This window comes from Mastigoproctus giganteus, chromosome 9 (genome assembly GCF_048544385.1).
Source record: "Mastigoproctus giganteus isolate SK-2022 chromosome 9, ASM4854438v1, whole genome shotgun sequence".
Classification (NCBI taxonomy): domain Eukaryota; kingdom Metazoa; phylum Arthropoda; class Arachnida; order Uropygi; family Thelyphonidae; genus Mastigoproctus; species Mastigoproctus giganteus.
In genome coordinates, this window is record NC_143583.1 from 86,521,432 (window position 1) to 86,542,930 (window position 21,499).

Genomic DNA, 21,499 nt, shown 5'->3' on the forward strand with positions numbered 1-21,499 from the left:
CAGAAATCCTATCCATAGTTTTGCTGATAGTAGTAGTAGTAGTGGCATGTGATGCAAGAAAGCAAGTGTATGAACTTATGCAGCACCAGCAAAAAAAAAAAAAAAAAAACACATTAGCATTAGTAGAGGCATTTGATGCAAGAAAGCAAGCTTATGCAGCATCAGCCAAAAAAAAAAAAAAGTAAATAAATAAACTTATTCAGGCTATCAACCTCCACGACAAGGGATGGAAGTCTGTTCCACCAACCAACCACCCGCTGGCTAAAGGCAAATTTCCTCACGTCTATCCTACATGTCTTTCCTCAATTTGAATTTATGCCCTCTCAGGTGATTATTCTGAGCAAGAGGAAGAATCCCATCAGCACTGAGCATGTTCAAATCATTCAAGGCTTTATACCCCTCTATCTCATCACCTCGCTGGTGCCTAGTCTCCAGACACTGTAATTTGCAAAACCTAAGCCTTTCTTCGTAAGAGCACCCCTTGGTTCCATTCACTAATCTTGTCGCCCTTCTCTGTACTCGTTCCAGCATCTCTACATCCTTCTTGAAATGAGGCCTCCAGACCTGTATACAGTACTCTAGGTGTGGCCTGACCATTGCCTTATACAAGGGAATAATCACCTCTTTATCCCTGCTAGAAAAATTCCTATATATCATCGACAATACACCATGAGCTACTCTTGCAGCCCGTCTGCATTGCTCAGAAAACTTCATATCTGCCTGCACAACCACCCCCAGGTCCCTTTCCTTCTCTACCACTGTCAGTGTAGTACCACAGAGTTGATACGTTGCTCTGGGGTTGCTGTTTCCCATATGTAGTACTTTACACACCATTCCCTCCAAATGCCTGTCCAGTTCCTCCTTAAATTTATTTAACCTATCAACTTCCACAACGACATATGGAAGTTTGTTCCAGCAATTAACCACCCACTGGCTAAAGGCAATGATTATAGCACAACATTCTGCCTTCCAGTTTGAGAAACTTTGCCCTACACGAACAGCTTCAACTTCTCGAATATCCACTACTTATTCCTTAAATGCTGATCTCCAGGTAATTTTCCAGTGGGGCAAAGACAACTTAGTTGATTTCAATCCTTCTAAAACTCAGTCTTGTCTTATTTCTTCTGCTCCTATGGTTATCTCTGGTGACACTCCAATTTCTAGGCAAGATGATATATCTCTTTTGGGGATTACCCTGACTTTTAATCTCTCTTGGCAAAAGCACATTACAAATATTGCTTTCTCTGCATCTAAAAAAACTGAGATTTTTCTTTTGCTGTTAACTTTTTTCCAAACAGCTGTTCGCTCTGTACAAATCTTAAAATTGCCTTACCATATTGTTCCCACATCTGGGGCGGTGGCCCCAAATCCTCTCTCAGGCTTCTAGATTCCATTCAAAAGAGGACAGTTAGGTTAATTAATGACCCATTTCTAACAGAGTCTCTCCATTCACTGTCTCATAGATATTCTGTTTCCACTGTATGCCTTTTCTATAGATACTTCCATGGGCACTGTTCTTATGAACTGGCTTCTACAATTCCTCCTCTTTCTTACAAAGTGGTTCGAACATGTACTGCAACCAGTTAACATCCTTTTACTGTCCAACTTCAAACTCACAGAACCAACTTTTCTTCTTCTTCCTCATTTATTCATTCAACTTCCATTTTCTGGAACAGTCTTCCGTCATACATATTTCCTGAAAATTACAATCTGTAGAAGTTCAAGTCTAATGTCAACAAGTATCTTCTTTCATATTCTCAACCTTCAACCCAATGCACAGTACTAAGTATTATAGGTTCTAATACCTGTTGTGTTTGGGGTTTACATAAAAAAAAATTCCACTACCCTGACCTACTTATACAGATCCAGAAAGTTAAAATTTTTATTGATAAGTTGTGTTTGCATGTAGAATATTAAATTAATATGTTGCTTGACTATGATGCACATCATTTGAAATTGTGTCAAGATGGATAAGTAAAGTAATGACAATCAAAACTACTGAGTTAACTGTCAATGGATTTTTACATAACAGCATGTGAATGTTTATCAGAATTTTATTATAACACTGAGTCGATTCATTCAAGATACTTCACTGGACACTGTTCTTCTGAACTGGCTTCTATAATTCCCTTCCAAAGCGGTTCGAACACTGCAATTTGCAGAACTGAAGCCTTTCTTAGTAAGATACCCTTTTGTTCCCCTCACTAATCTTATCCTTCTCTGCACCCATTCCAACAGATCCATATCCTTCCTAAAATGAGGCTTCCGACCTGTATGAGCACCTTCATTATAAATGATTAAACATAATCATTTATAAAGATTAATAAATTTATTAATATATGATAAAACGTTACCAAGTATGTAATGTAAGATTTAATCATATATAGCATCAGTTGTTCAAAATATAAATCAAATACAAAGTAACTAATTGTACCTGGTGTAACATATGCCATCTTTCTGATTATGGCGTGAATAGTTTAATCTAGATCCTTCAGCCTTCACCATTCTTGTTTAGCAGTGACATAATTCTTCTCCAACAAATATTGCAGCAACCTCCGTTTTGGGTGTAGGTGCATTATATCTTATCTAAGTCCGGGTCTTCTATAAGTGCCATGCACACATTCATCGTTGGATGGGCCTCGGTTATTTGATGCATTTGTTTATATGACTCAGAAATGGGTTAACTTGTCACAGCATCTCGTCCAATTGTTGCATTACTTCTGCCATACACCCTTGGTTTGATTGTTTTTCAAGCCATTTTATTGTTGCTTCAACAGAATTGAAAATATAAAGTTGTCTATATCCTTGCTTATTTGCCTTGTTTGGATATAGTGGCGAGGCCAAATGGTAAATCTGGTCGTGTATTCTAAAACAGTATGGACCATTTCCAGCCGGTGATTTAATCTCTGCACCCATTGATGCAAATGCCATTGGTGAGTTGTACTCATATGTTCTCCACATGTATCCCCTGTAAGCAGCTCTCGTAATAGTGTAGGTGTCTCAGACAGTGAGTGGATCAAATGAAACCTTTCCATCATGACAGCACTTAGTGTATTTATTCGATGTGTTTAACTAATGTTCCCAATATCTTGCACTGCTCACAGTTGTAACACATTTCCTATGTCATGCTCTTCCACATTAATTACAGCTTGTTGATTATTCGCATCCGGTACTTCTATTTGATTGGTCCTACAGCATTTCGCCCATCTTCTCATTTCCAATCTTGCTTCTCTTTCTTCAATGTTTTCTGTCCCTCTTCATAGTTGTAGAGTCTCACTTTGGTCTCTTAGATCTCTCATCTAATGTTTCTTTAGCATTTCTTCAACATTTACTCAAAGTTCTTACATGCTGTTCAGTCATTTTTACACTCCTTAAAACTTAGAATAGTTTATTAAAATTGAAAACAGATAAAATAAACATACATCGATAGCTTTCAGGTGTAGGCTGCTTTTCTTCAGTTGAAAAACGTTAGTACAAAAATTAATAAAGAATGCCCAGGTGAACCGAGTGAACCGCGTGAACGGGTGCTGGCAACAATTTAGCAGCTGGAAAATTTGGGCAGCATACCTAAGCGTTTATATATATATATAGATAATAAACAAAAAATAAGCATACATCAGTAATACATAAAAAAATACAAATAGGCATACATATATATATATAAAAAGCTTAGGTATGCTGCCCAAATTTTCCAACTGCTAATTGTTGACAGCACTCATTCACGCGGTTCACCTCCATACCGAGCATTATTTATTAATTTTTGTACTAACATTTTTCAACTGAAGAAAGGCAACCTATGTCTGAAAGCTATCGAAGTATGTTTATTTTATTTGTCTAAGTTTTAAGTGCAAAAATGGCTGAACAATGTGTAAGAACTTGAGAAAATGTAGAAGAAATGTTAATCTGAATATACAAATATATACAAAAACATACAAATCTGAAAACTGCAAAGCCATGGTTTTCATCACTCAAAGTCCTGTGTGAGCTACATCCCAAATACTGCAGATGCACACAGTTCTGCTCTAACTATTAGAAGCTCACAGAATGTCAAATTAAGCTGAAGACCACTTAACTTTATATAGTGTGTGTGTGAGAGAGAGAGAGAGAGAGAGAGAGAGAGAGAGAGAGAGAGAGAGAGAGAGAGAGAGAGAGAGAGATAATGCTGCTTTATTCCAAGAAATCCTTTAATAATAATAACAACAGGTTGTAAGCATACAGTACAAGACAGTTCACTGATGTTGTACTTCTGTTATCCTCTATTACCATTTACTTAACCATCCACTTTTAAAACTACATTTGCCCATAATGAAAGCACAGTAAACCCTTAACCTTCTGTTGCTAGTATGGCATATAACAGACACATTTTTTTATTATTTTTTAAAGTTGTAAATGAAATTAAATCTCCACCCATGTACCTCTGCCCAACAATATTCCCTAACTGGTTATACAGTATTTTCTGTTTTCATTTTAATGTTCTATGAATCAGGAGACAATTTTTGTTTGGTGTTTAACAGATGCGAGGTGAGGAAAATGTCTATCTTCCTTTCAGGTGATTTTCATCTCTATGTGGAGTCTGCAAGACTCACATTTGCAGTGCATGGTGTTTAATCTTGCCATAGAGTTTTTGCCAGCTAAACGCAAGCAGCTGACAAAAAATACACACGTTCATGCTGAGTTTGCCAATCTGGAGACTGGAGACCTTGAAAATTCTACAAAATATGACAAAACTTTATTATTATTATTTGTTTCTCCTTTTCATTTTAGTTCAATTAAATGAAGTTTAACAAATCATAATTAATAGATCAGCATTTTCAATTCAGGAAAACAGCTAAAAATTATTTTTTTTTTAAATTAAAATAAAAAGAGGTAAGATTAAGATTTCAACACTGGTTGAAATCTTAACCAATCCTGAAATGAAAAGATAAATTATAACATTACATAGAAAAAAATTAGGATTCAGCTTGTCTACTAAGCAACAAAAAGTCTAAAACAACTTTTGGACCACTGGATAGTCTTGTTAAACTACACTAAATTAAAATTAAAAAAGAAACTAAATCCCACCAGCTGTCACTCATACAACCAACTTTAAACAACAGTTAAAATGGAGGATAAAGTGATGGAGAATGAGTGTCCAATAGCAGATATTTTTAAGACTACTGCCAAAATACTTTGCATTCCTCAGTTTATCATCAGAGTAGTAAAATGATATATACCCACTAAGTTTCCCAATGCTGAGTAAATATGAAGTATTAATATTAGCAAGGGGCACATGGTGCAAGGAAGCCTATGGCTTATGCTGCATCAGCCAAAAAAAAAAAAATAATAATAATAATAAAATAAAAAAACACACTGGTGTGCAAAACTTAAGGATCAGCACTACTTCTAAAGGTTACAACCATAAAATCTTTACTTAAGGTACTCTTTACTGATGAGAGTAGATTCAGTCTCAGCAGCAATTCTGGTTTTGTTGTTGTTATTTGGTTTTTAGGAGCATTAGCAACTAAGGCCATATTGCTTCGGGAATATGCGGTGGTCATTCCCTGACCTTTCCGCATCCTCCGTATTTGGTGGTGACGGGCTCGAACTCCGGTCTAATCACGAAGTGTGTGTGCTACGCACTGCTGCTCCTTCCCACCTGGCTATGGAGGCGACAGCGATTCTGGAATCAGCTAATCTGGCGAGAGGTTAGCACATGGTATCACCCCACAAACAACACTGAAAAGGATCAATATTGCGGTCGAGGTGTTCTCATCTGGGGAGGCATTATCTTGGATGGACGTGCACAGCTCCAGATACTGGAAGGCAGTACTGTAACCAGTGCACGCTACTGTACTGAGGTAATCCTTCCCCATGTGCGTCTGTTCCGAGGTGCCATTGGCCCCAAGTTCGTGTTTAAGGATGATAACGCCACACCCCATTGCACTGCAGCTGTTGATATGCTTTTGGAAAGTGAGGACATTGTTCATATGGATTGGCCTGCCCACTTCTCCCGATCTAAATACCATCGAACACATATGGGACACCTAGCGGCATGTCCACATCCACCAGAAAATGTTCACCAGCTGAAGATGGCACTAACAGAGGAATGGACGATGTAACCACAAGACCTTATCAACAACATTGTTCTAAGTATGAACAGGCAGTGCAAAGCCTGCACTGACATTATGGATGGCCATATCTCCTACTGAGGGCCACCTCTTCCCTTTGCTCCATCTTTGGCAGTGATGCATCTGTATCATGGCAGGCAGTGATATGTTGCCATTTTTGAATAAAGTCCCTCTGTATCATTTTGTTTCCGTTCTTGTTTCCTGCATCATTTCTGTACCTCACGAGGTTCCTTTGGTATGTTTTTCCCATAGCCCATACTCACATCTGGTGAGTATGGGCTTGGCACACCCAGGGTCCTGAGCTGGATATCATCATTCTTTTTCTTGGTGAACCCTCTCTCTCTGTCTCTCTCTCTGGGTAATTCGGGAATTTTTTTTTTTTTTTTTTTTGGCTGGTGCAGCATAAGTCTCAGACTTCCTTGAACCATATGGCTAATAATAATAATATTTGTTGTATGTTGTTATTTGGTTTTTAGGAGCATTAGCAACTAAGGCCATATTGCTCCGGGGATATGCGGTGGTCATTCCCTGACCTTTCCGCATCCTCCATATTTGGTGGCTCACGGACTCAAATCCCGGTCTAATCAAGAAGCATGTGCTATGCACTGCTGCTCCTGCCCACCTGGTTACGGAGGCGCCCCTATAATAATAATATCCAGGCCACTCCTACAAGAAGCTACAGGTGAAAACCTGACAGGTCCTTAAATTTTGCACACCAGTGTAAGAATAAAATAATAAGAAAATTTAAAAAATAATAATAATAAATAAGAAAAAAGGAAATAGACAACCTATACATGTCCCTCCACCTGTAGGAAATTATCCAGCTGTCCTTTGAATTTCCCCAAACTGTCAGCCTGTACAATCCATGTAGGTAACTTGTTCCAATAATTTATAACTCTCTGGCTGAAATAAAACATCCTGCAATTCAGTCTAAACATCTCCCCCATAACTTGAAATTATGGTCCCTAGTTCTAGAATCATTTATAACTGAAAATTTCATCCTCATTCATTTTGCTCATGCCTCTCAGATCCTTAAACACCTCGATCAAGTCTCCTCTAAGGTGCCTAGTTTTCAAGATCTGAAACCCACAGATTCAAAGTCTTTCCTCAAATGGATGCCCTTTTGCCGATCTCAGGCGAGTTACCGTCTTTGGACCACACCTAAAGAAAGACATTGTGCTTCTTGAAGCACAATGTCTTTCTTTAGGTGTGGTCTCCATACTGGAACACAGTATTCCAAGTGTGGTCTAAAGTAAAAAATTAAAGTAAACTGCAGCCATTATCAACCCACTGCAGGATGGAAGCCTCCTCAACAATTCATGTTGAGGGAAACGGACCATAATCTGCCACGCTGGCCCAGTGAGGGTTGGCAGATCGACCATATTTGGCAGTCAGGGGCTTGAAACCTGGTCTACTCAAGGAGCATGTGCTACTGCACTCCCGCTCCTGACCACTTGGCTACGAAGGCCTTTTTGGAGTGTGGTCTAACAACAGTCTAATATAATGGGATTATGACATCCTTATCTCTGTGTGGTCTCAATTCTAAATATGTGGTCTCAATTCTAATCTCTACTCACAATTGTTTGATAAATCATTAACAGGACACCATGGGCCTTCCTTGCAACCAGTCTACAATGCTCAGAGAACTTCATGTCTGACCATATCGTAATACCCAAGTCCCTTTCCTCCACTACAGGCTTTCAACTCCGCCAAGTGTATAAGTTATTTTGGGGTTACTATTCCCCAGGTGCAATACCTTACAGCTTGCTGGATTAAAGCATAGCTGCCATTTTACTGACCATTCCTGAAGTCTATCTAGGTCACTCTGAAGAAGCTCTGCTTAGCAGTGATCATTAACTACTCTACCAATCTTTACATCATCTGCAAATTTAGACATCTTGCCCTCTGTTCCTTCATCGATGTGATTTATGAAAATCAAAAGCAGTGGTCCTAATACTGATCTTTGGGGAACCCCACTTCTTATATCAACACAATCTGAGGAATAACTATTTATCACAACCCTCTGCCTCCTGCCCTGAAGCCATCCAGCTATCCATCTAAGGATTTTCCCAGAGATCGCAACCTGATCCAGCTTATAGAGTAACCGCTCATATGGGACTCGGTCAAATGCTTTGTTGAAATCCAAATAAACAATGTTGAAATTATTACATAATTCCAGCTCTTGAGTGACCGGGTCAAAATAAATAAACATGTTCTTATTTATACTCCAAGGTCACGACCACCAGGTCAAAGGAGTTTACAATAAATTATCAATACAAATATTAACCATATTTAGCAGTCACAGGCTTTAACCCCAGTTCACTCAAAGAGCACATGCTACTGCACTCTCACTCCTCACCACTTGGCTACGTCAGGCCTGTAATAGCTAACCAGATCAGTTAAACATGATTTTCTTTACAAAACCATGCTGAGTATCCTTCAAAATTCCATTTCTATCTAAATGATCATGTCTCCATGATTTTCCCTACTACTGAAGTTAGACTAACCGACTAGTAATTTCCCACTTCACTCTTACAACTGCCCTTATGTATCTTCGATACATTGGCACTTTTCCAATCCAATGGATTCACTCCCAAGTCCAGTGATGCTCTCATTATTACACTCAATGGCAAATTGCACTCAATTGTTGCCTCCCTTAAGATTATAGGGTCCTTAAGATCATCACAGACATTCTCTCAGATATGCTAGAGACAAACTGTACTTGTTACCTGGGAGGCTAAAACGCTGATGGAACTGATATTCGGGTGACACTCAAGTCAAGTAGACCCAATTTTGTCGAAGTCCGGACGGTCTGTGACAGCCAAATCCACTGCTTGCACCTTCACAATGGTGAGACTGTTAGTAATCCTTGGGCATAATGCACAAGCACACTGTGGATGACCACCCAGCTGTGAGCCAACGTAAGCAGGGGTCGAGGTGCGGCACCCACACCACATGAAGGAATGACACCCCTCTGTGTTACCAAGCATTACTAAGTGGTAGATGATTCTCATCAACCGGCGCAATGCCACCACTTTGCTTATTAGAGGCTTGAAGTGGTGGAACCCATGTTTGGTCTCCAGAGCTAAGTTCTGGTCAACCCTTCCCCATCTCTTCCATCATGCAGTATGACTGATGATTTTTAAGGTTATGATGGACATCATGGTGAGATCCAATCTTCTTTACATTTCAAGGGTACAGCTCTAAAACAGTGATCGAAGTCCGGCCGCTAGTTAGTACACTGGACCAAACCTATTGGTATCTCTTTAGGAAGCTTCCAGATCAGCTAGTGTATAATCTTGCTACCTCTACTCTGCCAGACAGTGACTGGTGGGAGTCCGAGTAGTTAGCATGCGGAGGGGCATTGTCATGGCCACATTATGCCAAAAATCTGGGTATATTCTTACCATGTGTATGCCATATTCAAAAATTTCATTACTTCATACAGAATGCCCCCACCCAACGTTTTCTTACTATTAAATACACCATGAATTGTCAAACTAATAGACTAAGCTTATCTGCGAAAAGATTTAAAACCTCCCAAAAACACTTCCTAGTTCATTACACAAATAAGTTGTCTCAATTCTAATCTCAACAATATCCATTTCCACTTGCAGTCTGCCAAACCTCATGTACTTTTTCTGACAGAATCTCAGTTGATTCAACTACTGCTCACCTCAGTTGCCCAAATTATTTGCTGTATGATTCCTTTCGCCTCAAAGGTGGTACTTGTGCATATCTCCATTCCAATATTCTCTGTCAGAGACTTGGTAATTTGGAATCACCTCTTTTCGATCTTCACTGGCTTAAAATCTCTCTACCTCATTCTGTCAAATTCATCTGTTGTCTCTACAGTTCTTCCAACTCTACTGATCACATGGAGCTCTTCGACTTAATCTCTTTGCAACTTGACTTTCTCCAGTCCAACTTTCCTAACAATGAGGTAATTTTCCTTGATGATTTTAATGTTCACAACTCCAGTTAGCTTCCGTTTTCTAGTCACATCGATCCAGCTGATCGACATGCTCAGGTTTTTGCAATTACTAATGACCTTGCACAGATTGTTCATTTACCTACAAGAATACTGGACAATCCTAACCATACAACCAACAAGCTTAATCTCTTTCTCAAAAACAACCCTTCTAAACAACCCAACTTGATGATTGTCTCTTCTCCAATGGAGCCTTTATCTCAAGGCTATTCCCAACCTCGTGTAGTTTGGCATTACAAGAATGCAAAATGGGATGACCTGCGAGATTTCTTTTCTTCTTTTTCATTGGTTGGACTACTGTTTCAAAACGTCAGATGTCAATGTTTGCCCAGATCTTGTCAGTGAAATTATTCTTGTAAGAATAGAATCCTTAATCCCACACTCCACTTTAAAATCTCATCCTTTATCCAAACCTTGATTTTCCAATAAATGTGCTAAGGCCGTTGAGGAGAAGAATGTTGCATATTGTAATTGGCTTGTTTCCAATTCTTCAGTTTCATTTTCTGCCTACACCAAAGCTCGTAACAATTGTAAAGCAGTTATTAATCAGTTCAAACTTACTCCTTGCCCTAATGGTAACCAAGCATTCTGATCTCTTGTCAAAGCTACTGACCGCAACTTTTGCTAATCTCTGCTTCCACCTCTGTCAAAACCAGATGGTTCTGTTGTAACTTCAGCCAAGGATATAGCTGACTTGCTAGCATCCCATTTTTCTTCCAACTCGTGTATTAATGATCTTGGTAAAACACCTCCCACCATTCCAAACATGCTCCATTCAATGCATCCTGTGGTCTTCCTGCAAAAGGATGTCAGAAGGAATTTGACGAATCTTTATGCTAAGAAAGCTCCTGGTCCTGATGGTATTTCTCCACTTGTTCCCAAAACGTGTGCCTACACCAAAGCTGCCCCTGAACTTACTCCTGTTCTTTTCCACCTTTTTTTCACTTTCTAATTCCAAAGGTGTTTTTCCTTCTGCTTGGAAATTTGCTCATATCCGGCCAGTTCCTAAAAAGGGTAACAAATCCCTCCCATCCAATTATCATTCCACTGCAATTACTTCTACTCTTTCTAAAGTAATGGAGAAATCAATTAACCGCCAACTCTTAAACTACCTAGAAACCTTCCATCTGATCAACGATCGTCAGTGTCGATCCACTGGTGTTATTCTGGCTTATGTTACCCATTTATAGACAAATTCAATGGAAAAGTTCAGTGAAACACAAGCAGTTGCTCTAGACATCTCAAAGGCTTTCGATCATGTTTGGCATAAAGGTCTTCTAAACAAGCTTCCATCTTATGGTTTGCCAACTGTCTTTAGTAATTGGTTATCCAGTTTTCTCTCTGATCGCTCACTGAGGGTAGGTGGCTTTCTGTCTTCTAACTTCTCCACTAATGCTGGTGTCCCCCAAGGTTCAGTTCTTTCCCCCACTCTTTTGCTCTTGTATATTAATGACCTTCTTCCATTGACTGGAAATCCTATCCATAGTTTTGCCAATGATAGCACATTGCATTCCACTTTCCATTTTGAGAAACCTTGTCCTGCTCAATCAGCTTCAACTTCTCAAATATCCACTACCAATTCCTTAAATACGATCTCTGAGTAATTCTTCAGTGGGGCAAAGACAACTTAGTTGATTTCAATGTTTCTAAAACTCAGTCTTGTCTTATATCTCGCAAAAAGGATTCTTCTGCTCCTACGCTTATCTTTGGTGACACTCCAATTTCTAGGCAAGATGATATATCTCTTTTGAGGATTACCCTGACTTCTAATCATTACATTAGAAGAGAGATTAGAATCTCTCTTCTAATCATTACAAATATTGCTTCCTCTGCATATAAAAAACTTTTTCTCTTTCACTGTTACTTTTCTTCCAAACAGCTGTTCACTCTGTACAAATTTCAAATCCGCCCTACCATGGAATAATGTTTCCACATCTGAGATGGTGCCCACAAAACCTCTCTCAGGCTTCTAGATTCCATTCAGAAGAGGACAGTTAGGTTAATTAATGATCCATTTCTAACAGAGTCTTTCCACTCACTATTTCATAGATATTCTGTTTCCTCTGCATGCCTTTTGTATAGATACTTATATCTCGCAGTACCATGGGTACTGTTCTTCTGAATTGGCTTCTATAATTACCGCTGTCTCTTTCAAAACAATCTGAACACATGCAGCCACAAGCCAACATCCATTTACTATCCGACTTGAAACTCACAGAACCAACTTTTCATCTTCCTCATTTATTCATTCAACTGCCGTTTTCTAGAACAACCTTCCTCCATACGTATTTCCTGAAAATTGCAAGCTACAGATGTTCAAGTCTAATGTCAACAAATATCTTCTTTCGTCTTCTCAACCTCCAACCTTAGTACTGTGCTTGGAGGTTGAGAAGATGAATTATACAAATAAGTTCTAATACCTCTCGTGTTTGGGGTTTTATAAAAAAAAAATATATATATATATACCATCAACTCCAGGAGCCTTACTGGCCTGTAGGCTCGAAAGTTTTTTTCATTAAATAAACATGTGGAATGTATACAGATGAGAGTTACTATTTATTTTGACTACTACAAAACAAAAAAAGGTTCCATTTCTAAGAATAACTTAAACTGAAATTAGTAAAATAAAATAGAAGTTTAAAATTTGTTGCTAGCGAGAATCTTACCTGAAAAAAAAAAAAAAAAAAAAGGAAAAACAAGAACCATCTGGGTGAACTATTTACATAAATTTGTAGCTATCTTTACACTATCATGTTATACAAATAAGAGTACATGGCTTACAAAAATTCTAGTAGCTTTCTTAATATTATTTGTATAACATGATAGTGTAACTGTTACCTTCTCTCCAAATTTTGCCAAAATATCCTGTATATATAATTATTATTACATATCCTATTTAACTTTCCATTGCTCGAGCTCTCAATTTTAACAAAGATATTTATGTGGCATGTGTGATCTTTTTTTTTTGTTTTAATTGTAATAAATTAACTTTTAGCTTTTTTACTGAATCGATAATGGTGATTTATTAATTATGATTCGCGAAACTCAACTAAAAAATATCAAACAATAATCAACAGTTTTTATTGCATTAATTTAGAAATTAAGGTTACTGATCACCCAGATTGAAACCTAGACACAACATGAACATCTGTATTTTTTCAATTGCTTGCATTTAGCCAGTAAAATCAAAGCGTTATGACAATATATATAGTATCTGTGAGACACCCGTTGCTGGCATTTCTCGGACACCACTTAGGAATAAGAATTGTCTAGAAGAAAAGTAGAAGCTTTTGCTCACCTTGCATCTGCTAAACACAAAACAAAAATTTAAATGTGTCATAATCCATAGTACACTGAAATGAAAATAGAAAATATTGTAGAACCAGTTATATCATATTGATGGGCAAAGGTTACCCAGGAGTTTATGGTTTCATTTACAAATTTTAAAAAATAACAAAAATTTATAAGTGCCATATACATATTCATTCAGTTTTGAAATTTTATTTGCAGATTTTTTCATCATACTTTCATTATTAGTACTAGCCACATAGCTGTGCTGTGGCTAGTAGGATGTAGGCTTTTCTGCACCAGACAAAAATAAAACAAACAAAAAATGATAATAAAAAACAAAACATATAAAAAAGAAAAACTATCAATGTATTTCTCTTCTCACATACTAACTAAACTTTGAACCTTCCCAAGCTGTCAGCCTCCACTACCCACAGAGATAACTTATTCCAGTAACTAAGAGTTTTTATGGTAAAATAAAAAAAAAAACTTCCTACAATCTAATCTAATGCTCTTTCTCAACAATCGGAATTTATAGCTTCTGGTTCTGGAATCATTTATAAGAATGAAAATGTCACCTTTATTCATTTTACTATATACTCTCTCAGAGCCTTACAAAATTCCATTGGGTGTCCTCTAAGCCAAAGTAGTTGCCAATCTCAGTAGTACATATATTCAAAGTCTTTCTTCATATGGGAGGGTGCCCTTTTGCAAATACCACCAACTCAGCTGCACATCTTTAGATGCATTCAAGAATCTCCATCTTTTTTTAGGTGCAATCCACATACTTAGACACAGCATGCTAAGTATAGTGTTACAGTTGGCTTATATAGTGTGATTACAACTTGCCCATCTCTACAAACAAATGTTTGATAAATCATCAATATGTCACTATGGACCTTCTTTGCAACCTGTCTACACACACACTCTGCTCAGAAAACTGTTTGACAGTACTGTTTCAACCCCAACAAGTGTTGAATGCCTTAAGTTTACATTTCAAAAATATATATTTTTTGAAAGAACTCTCTGAGGTCAGGAATACAATGTTTTGATTCTATCAAGCACCAACCAAAATGTAAATATATATTATGATTAGTATTTCAACGTACAAATAATATTTACAATTAATGTTTTTAATGAGACTTAGCAAGTGTCTCACTTTTAGCCAATGTGACACATATCACTGTTCACTTTACTGTTCAAGTCATGGTATATTTGGTGCAGTATACAGAACACAGTATAATTGTATTTTCAAAAAATAAAAAAGTGGAAAACTGATGACTGCTATAAATCTTTTTTTTTTTTTTTTTATTTACATTATGGCAATTAATACGTTAACATTCCAATAGGTGTGGTATTATGCAATAGTTGCCAAAAATACTCCAACCTATTTTTCTCGGGTTGGGAAATTCATCTGAATTTAAAAGAAGAGAAGAATGAACATATACTTGAAAGAAGCCAGAATATGAAGTAAGAGTAAATGACCCTGGTTCACGGGCACCGGCATGATATTTTGCAAGGTGGTGCACGTGGCAATAAATTTTTTGTTGACCAAATTTTTAGAATGCATGCAATATTTTAATTAAGTCAAGTTTGACTGATTTATGTGTACAGATGAGCCAATGTTTCGTGATCAGTAGGAGAAAATATTTGTATTTTGAAAGAAAGAATTTGTATTGTTTCAATAAATTAATGAAAATATTAAAAATTACGTATTACTTCGAAATCCAAATTGGTGCACTTGCACCATGCTGCCAGCACCCATGCCCCGGTTACGTCATTTTAAGGGATCATGCTACATAACCTTGCTTTTTATCATTTTGCAAGCAGACTTCATGCCAAATAAATTAAAATCTGTCTGTATAAATAAAATTAATTCTTTTTGTTTCTGTAACTTTATTATTAAAAATTATTTTAAAAGAATAATAATCTTAAACTAAAGAATAACAAGAAAAGGTATAAATATAATTTTATTTCCAATTGTTTTATTCTTGCCATTATTACACAAATATGCAGCACACTACATATAACTTTCTCTTTTTTTATATAACTTATATAACCTCATATAACTTTCTCTCAACTGCTTTTTAATAATGTGATTCTTAAATAGCAAGTTGTGTTTATTTGTATTCTAAAAGGACAAATAATTACTAATTTTCTCTGTAGCAATATTCTTGGAGCATGATTTTTTTTTTTGAAAACCCCAAACACGAGAGGTATTAGAACCTACAGTACTTAGCACAGTGCTTGGGTTGGAGGTTGAGAAGACGAAAGAAGATATTTGTTGACATTAGACTTGAACTTCTGTAGACAGTAATTTTTAGGAAATACGTATAAAGGAAGATTGTTCCAGAAAATGGCAGCTGAATGAATAAATGAGGAAGATGAAAAGTTGGTTCTGTGAGTTTGAAGTTGGACAGTAAATGGATGTTGGCTGGTGGCTGCACGTGTTCAGATTGTTTTGAAAGAGAGAGTGGTAATTATAGAAGCCAATTCAGAAGAACAGTACCCATGGAAGTATCTATAGAAAAGACATGCAGAGGAAACAGAATATCTATGAGATAGTGAGTGGAAAGACTCTGTTAGAAATGGGTCATTAATTAACCTAACTGTCCTCTTTTGAATGGAATCTAGAAGCGTGAGAGAGGTTTTGTGGGCACCGTCCCAGATGTGGAAACAATATTCTATGGTAGGGCAGATTTGCGATTTGTACAGAATGAACAGCTGTTTGGAAGAAAAGTAACACCGAGAGCGAAAGAGAAAACCAAGTTTTTTAGATGCAGAGGAAGCAATATTTGTAATGTGCTTGTGCCAAGAGAGATTAGAAGTCAGGGTAATAATCAAAAGAGATATATCATTTTGCCTAGAAATCGGAGTGTCACCAAAGATAAGCATAGAAAAAGAAGAATCCTTTTTGCAAGATATAAGACAAGACTGAGTTTTAGAAGGATTGAAATCAACTAAGTTGTCTTTGCCCCACTGGAGAATTACCCAGAGATTGGCATTTAAGGAATTGGTAGCAGATATATTTTTTTTTTTTTGATTTGGTAGTTGTTGGCGCATCGGCTTCTGTGGCCATATTGCACCTCCCAAGGTTTTTGCAGTACTTTGATCCAAGCCCGAGGCGGGAATCGAACCCGCGACCTTTGGGTTGCCGGGCAGGTACTTTACCCACTCGGCTAACCCGGTCGGCAGGTAGCAGATATACGAAAAGTTGAAGATGATCCAGCAGGGCAAGGTTTCTCAAAATGGAATACAATGTGCTATCATTGGCAAAACTATGGATAGGATTTCCAGTCAATGGAAGAAGGTCATTAATATACAAGAGGAAAGAACTGAACCTTGGGGTACACCAGCATTAGTGGAGAAGACAGAGCCATCTACCATCACTCTCGGTGAGCAATCAGAGAGAAAACTGGATAACAAATTACAAAAAATAGGTGGCAAACCATAAGATGTAAGCTTGTTTAGAAGACCTTTATGCCAAATATGATCAAAAGCCTGAGATGTCAAGAGCAAATGCTTGTGTTTCACCAAACTTTTCCACTGAATTTGTCCATAAATGGGTAACATAAGCCAGAATATCTCTAGTGGATCGACAATGACAGAATCCATATTGGCGATCATTGATCAGACGGAAGGTTTCTAGGTAGTTGAAGAGTTGGAAGTTAATTGATTTCTCCATTACTTTAGAAAGAGTAGAAGTAATTGCAATGGGATGATAATTGGATGGGAAGGATTTGTCACTTTTTAGGAACTGGCTCGATATGGGCAAATTTCCAAGCAGAAGGAAACACACCTTTGAAATAAGAAAGTGAAAAAAGGGCAGCAAAGAACAGGAGTAAGTTCAGGAGCACAGGTTTTGAGAACATGTGGAGAATACAATCAGGACCTGCAGCTTTCTTAGCATCAAGATTCATCAAAATCCTTCTGACAGAAGACCACAGGAGGCATTGGAGCATGTTGGGAGGTGTTTTACCAAGATCATTAATACATGAGTCGGAAGGAAAATTGGATGCTAGCATGTCAGTTTTATCCTTGGCTGAAGTGACAACAGAACCATCTGGTTTTAACAGAAGTGGGAGTAGAGATGGGCAAAAGTTGCGGCCAATAGCTTTGGCAAAAGACCAGGATGCTCGGCTACCATTAGGGCAAGAAGCAAGTTTTCTACTCTTAGCCTGTTCAAAATCTAGTTTGGACTGATAACTGCTTTACAATGGTTGCGAATTTGGTGTAGGCAGAAAATGAAAATGAAGAATTGGAAACAAGCCAATTACAATATGCAACATTCTTCTGCTGAACAGCCTTAGTACATTTGTTGGAAAACCAAGGTTTGGATAAAGGATGAGATTTTAAAGTGGAGTGTGGAATAAAGGATTCCATTCCGACAAGAATAATTTCACTGACACGATCTGAGCAAACGTTGACATTAGAAGTTTTGAAACAGTAATCCAACCAATGAAAAGAAGAAAATAAATCTCGCAGGTCATCCCATTTTGCATTTTTGTAATGCCAAACAATACAAGGTTGGGAATAGCCATGAGATAAAGTCTCCATTGGAGAAGAGACAATCACCAAGTTGTGATCTGAGGTGCCTAAAGGACCACTCACTTCAACCGTGTACTTAGAAGGGCTGTTTGTGAGAAAAAAATCAAGTGTATTGGCTCTATGGTTAGGACTGTCCGGTATTCTTGTAGGTAAATGAACAATTGTGCAAAGTCATTAGTAATTACTAAAGCCTCAGCATCTCGACCAGCTGGGACGGTGTGACTAGAAAACAGATTCCAACTGGAGTTGTGAACATTAAAATCAAAAAGGAAAATTATCTCACTGTTAGGAAAGTTTGAATGCAGAAAGTCAAGTTGCAAAGAGAGGAAGTTGGAAAGTTCCAAGTGATTAGTGGATTTGACAGAACAGTAGAGACAACAGATGAATTTTACACAATGAGGTAGAGAGATTTTAAGCCAGAGAAGATCGAAGAGAGGAGATTACAAATTACCAAGTCTCTGACAGGGAATATCAGAAGACATAAGCACAAATACCACCTTTGAGGCGAAGGAATTATACAGCGAATAGTTTGGACAACTGAGATGAGCAGTAGTTGAATCAACCGATAACTGAGATTCTGTGAGAAAAAGTACATAGGGTTTGGCAGACTGCAAGTGGAAATGGATATTGTTGAGATTAGAATTGAGACCACGTATATTTGTGAAACGAACTAGGAAGTGTTCGGGAGGTTTAGATCTTTTTGCAGAAAAGCCTACTCTATTAGTTTGGCAATTCATGGTGTATTCAATAAGAAAAAGTGGGTAGGGGGGCTGTATGAAGTAATGACATTTTTGGATATGGCATACACATGGTAAGAATATACCCAGATCCTTGACATAATGTGGCCTCAATAATGCCCCCATATACACACTACTCGGACTCCCTCCAGTCACTATCTGGCAGAGTAACGTTAGCAAGATTATACACTGATTATTATAGCTGATCCGGAAGCCTCCTAAAGAGTTACCAATAGGTTCTGTCTGGTTTACTAACTAGCGGCCGCATTGCAAACACCATTTTAGAGCTGTACCTTGAAATGTAAGGAAGATTGGATCTCACCATGAAGTTCATCATAACCTCAAAAGACATCATTCATACTGCATGATGGAAGAGATGGAGAAGGGTTGACCAGAACTTAGCTCTGGAAACTAAACATGGGTTCCACCACTTCAAGCCTCCAATAAGCAAAGTGGTGGTATTGCACCAGTTGATGAGAGTCGTCTACCACCTAATATTGCCTGGTAACACAAGAGGGGCTGCATTCCTCCATGTAGTATGGGTGCCACTCCTTGACCACTTCTTACGTTGGTTCACACCTGGGTGGCCACCCACAGTGTTCTTGTGCATGGAGGTTATACCCAGGATTGCTAACAGTCCCACCATTGTGAAGGTGTAAGCAGAGGATTTGGATGTCACAGATCGGACTTCGCTGAAATTGGGTCCACCTGACTTGAAAGTCACCCGAATATCAGTTCCATCAGCGCTTAGACTGCCAGGTAGCAAGTAGCCTGTCTGGCTATCTGAGAGAATGTCAGTGACAACCTCAAGGACCAAATTTGTTGAGGGTCTGCAGAATTATGGAGTATAAGGTAAGGAGAATAAATGGTGACACATTATGACTTCAGAAACCTCCACTTACACCGTTCTCATTCTCCAAGAACCCTTACACAACAAACTGCAATTGCTAAAAAAATTAAATCTTAGTCACTGAATAACCACTGTAATTTTGCATCATCCTATCCCTGATTTTGTTTGACTGCACCCCACTGACAAGCACTATCTGGCATATCCCAAAATGCTTTACTGAAAAAAGTTATTCTAGCCCTACCTCCAAATTGCTTTTCAATTTGTGGGAAGGTACTTTTTTTGTTAAATTTAATAAGAGATCCTTACCCATGGATCTTTGCAACAGCAAATCAGATTTGCCCCCTGCTTCATACTGATCGGACGTTCTATTCCTCCACATAATTTTGTTTCTTAATTTAAAACCAGCAGTAAAGAGGGTGGGGAAGAATCATTTCGTACTTTTAAACCAGCGTCAATGGAGGAAATTGTTTCCTGATAAACAGTTTAGGAGTTCCATCCATCACTGGTTTTAAATCAGTAAACACAATTATGTGATGCAATAGATTGTCCAATCACTACAAAACAGTAGGAGGAGGTAAGCTTATCCATTGCTCCATATCGCAGATCCATGGGTAAGAGTCTCTGGTCGAAGTTTACTTTATGGTGCGTACCCATGGAACTTTGCGACATGGATTGATGAGCTAGCCTAGCTCCTCCCACTGTTCGCTATGATTGGACGATCTATTCCAGATTTAAAACTAGCTGCAAAGGCGGAAATTGTTTCCCGACTTTAAGCGAGTGTGAAGGGGGAATAGTTTCGGGTTTCCCTTTTTGCACTGTCTTAAAATCGGGAAACGAAGTTTCTTACCACAGGAATAGATCGTCAAATCACTGAGAATCAGTAGGCAGAGTTAGGAAAGCTCTTCACTCCTTGTCGCAAAGATTCATGACCATAAAGTAAATTTCAACCTAGTCTCTTTCTGAAGTTTAACCACTTTTCTTCTAAAATCATTTACTATTATTGGTAATCACATGCTTTTGGAATATTTAACTAACATTTCGTCTGCTCAGAAACAATGAATAAATTAATTAAATATCCTCACACTGTAAGCAACAATGAATACAGCGTGTTGAGATTCTATCTTCCATGAATTAGTAATACTAAAATAAAATTGAGCCATTTACCCATTAAATTCGCCCTACTATACACAGGCATTAGCCGGGTAACCGGCACTTTTACTACAGGCAAAAAATAAATAAGCCTGACACGGTGTGAAGAAGGCAGGTCAATAAAATGACTTGTACCTATTCCTATAGAATAAGCAAAAGGAAAAATAAATAATTAAATAACTAGGTTATAATAAATTAAAGGGCTGCTTAAGTAAATGCCAAAATTATCTACATTGCCTGATATATAAATAACTTCCTCACTAAAACACAAGCAGTGACAGTTCTCATAACATCAATAAGACAAGCACGACAGTAAACGGAACATACACAGTACATCACATGCGACATCTAGTGGGCTTAAACAACAGGCCACCGAATATCTTACAACTTTGTGCTATTTAGGCTTTTCTTGGCAATACTTTTTTTTTTTTTCCCTAGGTTTGAGGGGCTTCGCTCAATTTAATTTTATTTACAAATAATGGAAAAAGTCTTTCTACAACTGTAAAATGTCAAGAATTTAATATCAGCATTAGTATTAATTTCAGTATTGGCAAATGCGCAAAGAAGCATGCTTATACAGCAACAAGAAAAAAAAAAAAAAATCCTGATCTGTCCAGTACTCTAATAAATTATCTAATTCTTTCTTAAATGTATTCAAACTACCCACTTTCACAAATTAGATGAAAGTTTGTTCCAACAATCAATTACTTCGGGTCTAACAGCAAATTTTCGCACTTCTGTTTGGTTTGTTGTTTCCAGGGCAGTCCCAAAAATTTGTCAGACACTGTTCAAGAACTACTCGCAGGACCCTATTCAGGAAATACTTGCG

The 21,499-nt window shown here is 37.8% G+C and overlaps 1 protein-coding gene across 1 annotated transcript in view; it reads right to left on the reverse strand.

Annotated features, from left to right (window-relative positions):
* The window catches only part of l(1)G0196 (inositol hexakisphosphate and diphosphoinositol-pentakisphosphate kinase), an 832,616-nt gene extending 811,799 nt beyond the window's left edge, over positions 1-20,817 (reverse strand). The window contains exon 1 of the mRNA XM_090381508.1: positions 20,686-20,817. Coding sequence (XP_090237634.1) covers positions 20,686-20,716 — 31 coding nt within the window. The 5' untranslated portion in view covers positions 20,717-20,817. The remainder of the gene's footprint in view (positions 1-20,685) is intronic.
* Between the last annotated feature and the right edge of the window lie 682 nt (positions 20,818-21,499).